The sequence below is a fragment of the Ricinus communis genome, chromosome 10, assembly GCF_019578655.1.
Source record: "Ricinus communis isolate WT05 ecotype wild-type chromosome 10, ASM1957865v1, whole genome shotgun sequence".
Classification (NCBI taxonomy): Eukaryota; Viridiplantae; Streptophyta; class Magnoliopsida; order Malpighiales; family Euphorbiaceae; genus Ricinus; species Ricinus communis.
Genome location: NC_063265.1, coordinates 19143691 through 19148777, shown reverse-complemented (window position 1 = coordinate 19148777; position 5087 = coordinate 19143691). Strand labels below are relative to the sequence as shown.

Here is a 5087-nt window from a genome sequence, read left to right as displayed (position 1 = left end):
AAAATACAGCAGGAGGACTTCACCAAAAAAATCTTGTAAAAAATAGGTCACTTAATTTAATTACCATCATTAAGGAACACTTAAGCTGGATGGGATTTTCTTTAATCAACTCTTAATGATATTTTCAAATATAAAATCTTGCAAAATGAAGTACTAATTCAAAACTGGCAATGCTAACTGGTATGGTGTTAAATAGAAAGATATAGAGTTTATTAATGTAAAGTTAGATTGGTGCATTAACTGAACAGGATGAAAATAGCTTATCTAATCAAAGATAAAAGTTCTTTCACCATAAGGTAACAATCATTTTTAAAAGCAAAGGCCACCAAATTGATCAAATTAGGTAACCAGAAAATAATGAAATCTAATTTTAGGATGATATATACTTATATCTATATAGAATTTGAACCTAAAATTGCTTAGTCAGAATTTTAACATGTTTATAGCCTATTTTATTTTCTATCATAAGTTTAGGCTCCATTCATATGTAAAATAATTTATTTTCTTTTAACTACTCTTTTACATAATTCTTAAATATTGAAAATGTTATCATGGTTGGATTATACTCAAAATTTATATTAAAATAATATTTATAATTAAAATAATAATAACAATCCACGTCATATAAATATCAAGGGCATTTAAGTCATTGTATTAATGTTATAAATTGTAAAAGAATAGGTAAAAAAAGATTAATGGAAACCAAACCTAATTATATATCCAACACAGCTAGTATATTTTTATCTAAGTTTGGTACATGTAATAAATTATGTGTCAATTATTTAATATTCAAATATAAAATACGTATATATATTATTTTTCTTATTAATTGTGGCATATACAACAAGTATACGTAAGAATCTCGATTATTAGATTGTATTTATATTTTTTTAAAGAAAAAATACAGATTTTTTCCTCACTTCTAGTGACATGATTAAAAGAAATATTTATGTATGTATTACCGTACACTATTATCTTATACTCTTCGTCTACTTGAGTAAATTTTATTTTATAATTATTTCTATCTTCTTCTTTTTTTCGTTGTTGTTGTTGTTTCCTTTACTTTGTTTCAGTACTAATAATGATTTCTCTCTCTTCACTCTCCACCATCCAAACTCTCTTCAGTCATCTTGTACTCTCTCTCTCTCTCTCTCTCTCTTTGGTCTATAAAAGCAAACCCATTTGTCTAAAACTATTCCTCTCACTACTTTTCAACCATGGCTGACCCTTACTCTAATTTCTTTACTGGTTTTTTCAAGTTCAATAACAACCCTTTTCATCATCATTACCCATCTTCAAATCCAATTCCTCCACAATTTTCTTATAATACTTATAACAACAGCAACTTTTATACAACAAATCCCTTCACTATCAATGACCAAGATCAGTATAACCCTTTTCTTAGTTATCAGAATAGACCTCCTTCTCCTCCTTTAAGAGAAGCCCTACCTCTTTTAAGTTTAAGTCCAGCCAGAAATGAAAAAGACCACCAAGAACAAGATCAAGATCAAGATCAAGAAGATGAAGATCAAGAACAAGAACAAGAACAAGGTTGCACTAGTGCAGCTATGGATGTGGACAAGATTAACAACAAAGCTAATCATCATGAGATTATGAGCTTCTTTTCTACTGCTGCTACTACTAGTACTACTACTACCAATAACAACAACAATAACAATAGTAATAGCAGTACTTATAATGATGATGAAGATGATGATACTGTTACTGTTGCACTGCATATAGGGTTACCAAGCCCTAGTGCTGCAGAGATGGCCTCTGTGTTATCTTCTTCATCAGACGTAATTACTGAGAAAGATATTGGAGATGGTGATGATTCTACCACTGAGTACCCTATTAACAGGCTTAATAAGGGTCAGTATTGGATCCCTACTCCTTCCCAGATTCTGATTGGCCCTACTCAGTTTTCCTGTCCTGTTTGCTGCAAGACCTTCAATAGATACAATAACATGCAGGTAAATTATACTTTCTTCAATTCCTTCACGGCATCCGACTACTTTGTCCCTCTGAACAATAAAGATTCCTTTTCCTTCCTTTTCTTTTCTTTTGCCCATGACTTTCTTTCCAGATTTGAATCTTTAACTGTTTCCATATGCTTGGTTTCAAAGAGGAAAAATTAGATGGGCATGAAATTCTGTTCTCCTTGATCTTCTTTTATGTTTTTCTGGGAATTATGTTTTTCTTTTCTTTTGGTTTCTTGCTGATGCAATTTGCTCAAACTTTCTTTTTTCTTTTTTTCGGTTTTTGCATGGTCTATATGGGTTTTTGGAGTTCCAATAAATCTTCCTGATCAAACTGAGACTAGTACCTTTCCTTTATGTGATTGAACAACTCAGGCAATGTTCCTTATGCCTTTAGTACTTTGAAGTTTGTGCTCTCTAAACATTGACAGGTGTTGGTTTAACTGAAATTTTTTGCAGTTTTTCAGATATGATCTTTAATTAATAAAACAAATTTCTATATGTGAATCTCCAGTCCATAAACAAACAGTTTTTATACAGACATGAAAACCCCACAAATAGGAAAGACCATCTCTCTATATTTCTTTATCCATCTCCTAGATAATGAATCTAAAGAAAATGGACAACAGTACTCTACTCATCAGTCCTTTTCTTTTTTCTCCCCTTGAATTTTCAAGAAAAAAGATACAAAGGAAAATTTTATGTCACTTTGGCTCCTTCTCTACTACTGACGACGATGATGATGATGATCTTATGGAGTTAAAAAGGAAAAAACACTTCTTGAGTCCATACTTCCATTAAAGCACTCTATTCATCTTTATTTTTTTGAATTTATTTTTCTTTCTGTTTATCTAAATTCAATTTGCAGAAGAAAGTGTAAAGACTATGCTTTGTACACGCTCCACAAAATTGAGCTATAAAAATCTTAGTAATTCAGTAGAAAAATAGAATTAATTAATTTTAAAACACCAAACATGGTAACCTTCGATAAATATATTTGCTATAGTTTATTTAGTAAAATCTCCTATATCTAGTAAAAGAAAAGAAACAAGAAATTGATTAAACATGGCCCATACTTAATTAAATCTTAACTTTATAAACAGGTAGAACGAAATTAAATGTTTTTTTTTTCTTTAGACACGGTTATGTAGATGATTAAGATTTTGTACGTACCATTAAATCCTGCTTTTGGACGATATGAGGTTCAAATCCTTCCAAATTTACCTTTGGTTTTTTAGTGTGATTAGATAGCACTTTTGCTTTGATTTTTATTGCTTCTTTTTTTTCTTGAATTGTTTTTTTTTTTAAACTGAATTAATGCAGATGCATATGTGGGGGCATGGATCTCAATACAGAAAAGGGCCTGAATCATTAAGAGGAACACAGCCAACGGGAATGCTTAGGCTACCTTGCTATTGCTGTGCACCTGGTTGCAGGAGCAATATTGACCATCCCAGAGCTAAGCCACTTAAGGACTTTAGAACCCTTCAAACACATTACAAAAGGAAGCACGGAATTAAGCCTTTTATGTGTAGAAAATGCGGTAAGGCTTTCGCAGTGAGAGGAGACTGGAGAACCCATGAAAAGAATTGTGGAAAGCTTTGGTATTGTATTTGTGGATCGGATTTTAAGCATAAGAGATCACTTAAAGATCATATTAAAGCTTTTGGGAATGGCCATGCAGCTTATGGGATTGATGGATTTGAAGAAGAAGATGAACCTGCATCTGAAGTAGAACAAGATAATGTCTCCGTGCAGTGAAAGTGGAAGATTTTGAGTTGGTACTCGGATTAATTAGTAATCTACTAGCTAGCTAGCTAGCCAAAGCTGGTGAATTATCTTAATTTTATGAGCTTATTTATATTGGAGCTGGTAGGCATAGCCAAGGCTTGTTTCAAGTAAGAACTGTATAAGCATCAATATTACTTGGAAAGCCACCTTTATTTCCTTCTTTTTTAATTTTATTTTTCCCTTTTACCTTCTATGTTCTTTCCTTTTCTAACATGTAGGATCCGATAAACACATTTAGGATAAGTTCCTGTAAATCCTTCTTTTTATTATATATTTTATTACATATTTTATATATATTTTAATTTTGGTTAGACCTGTAAATCCATTTTCCTTCCAACTATTGTTGATGCCCTCCCTTTTCTTGTTCTTTTTTCTTTTTTGGTTGAGCTTTTAGAAAATTGTTATGTGAGAATGCTTGTTGCAGGTACACAAGGTGAACCTATATATATTTAGATAGAATGTGAGAAAACTTGTTGTTAGAAGCATTAGTACAATTTGTATATGTATGTTTCCACAATCTATTTGCAGAGGATTTCAAGTATGTTCTAGAGAAAACTCTTTTGGAAAAAGAAATCTCTACTGCAAGACTATGGAAGACAAATATAGAAGAAGCTTTCACGAAGCAAGAAGATTACCCTCTTGAGACCCTTTAGCCAGAGATGATGATGGTGATGTATAGATAAGATTTTCATGCATGGATATGAATTAAGTCGAATTTTGAGAACATTTTGTACTTTTAATGATTCAGTTCTCTCATCTTCATACATATATTTACACAAAGGTCTCAAAGGTGTAGTCAAGAATGTACAAAGAAAAAAGAGAAGAGGCAAAGCTAAAATAGAGAACAAGACAGGTGAGGTGAGTAAGTATATTTTGTTCCAAATGTAGTTGAAATATGCTTTTCATATCCTGCAAATGCATCAGCTTTTTGAGAAGGTGCATATGATATGATGCCCCTTCTTTTTTGGCTTTCCCTTTGATTAGTGTTAGTGGGAAAGATATGTCTACATTGATGGATGGAACATATACCATTTGGGATTCACTATTTGCTTGGAAAATTCAAAACAAATGATTATGAAAGTGATCAGACTAAAGAGCATGTATGTATATTAGCACCCAATAAGGAGAAACTAAAGCAAGAGAAAAAGAAAAAGAAAAATTAAAGATAGAGGTGGTAGCAATAATAATAGTAAAAAAATTTCTCAAATTCGAACCTCAATCTCGATTGAAGACTAATTAGAAAAGAAGAAAGTACAATCTATATTGCTAGCTAATTGGATATTGTTGGCAGCTTTTGTGTATGGGGAGAGAGAGAGA

At 31.7% G+C, this 5087-nt stretch overlaps 1 protein-coding gene across 1 annotated transcript; it reads left to right on the top strand.

Annotated features, from left to right (window-relative positions):
• Positions 1-1132: 1132 nt before the first annotated feature.
• Positions 1133-4081, top strand: LOC8278961 (zinc finger protein WIP2). The gene is made up of 2 exons (XM_015723903.3): positions 1133-1973; positions 3303-4081. The coding sequence occupies exons 1-2, from the start codon at positions 1218-1220 to the stop codon at positions 3738-3740; spliced, it is 1194 nt and encodes a 397-aa protein (XP_015579389.2). The 5' UTR covers positions 1133-1217; the 3' UTR covers positions 3741-4081.
• The last annotated feature ends 1006 nt before the right edge of the window (positions 4082-5087 follow it).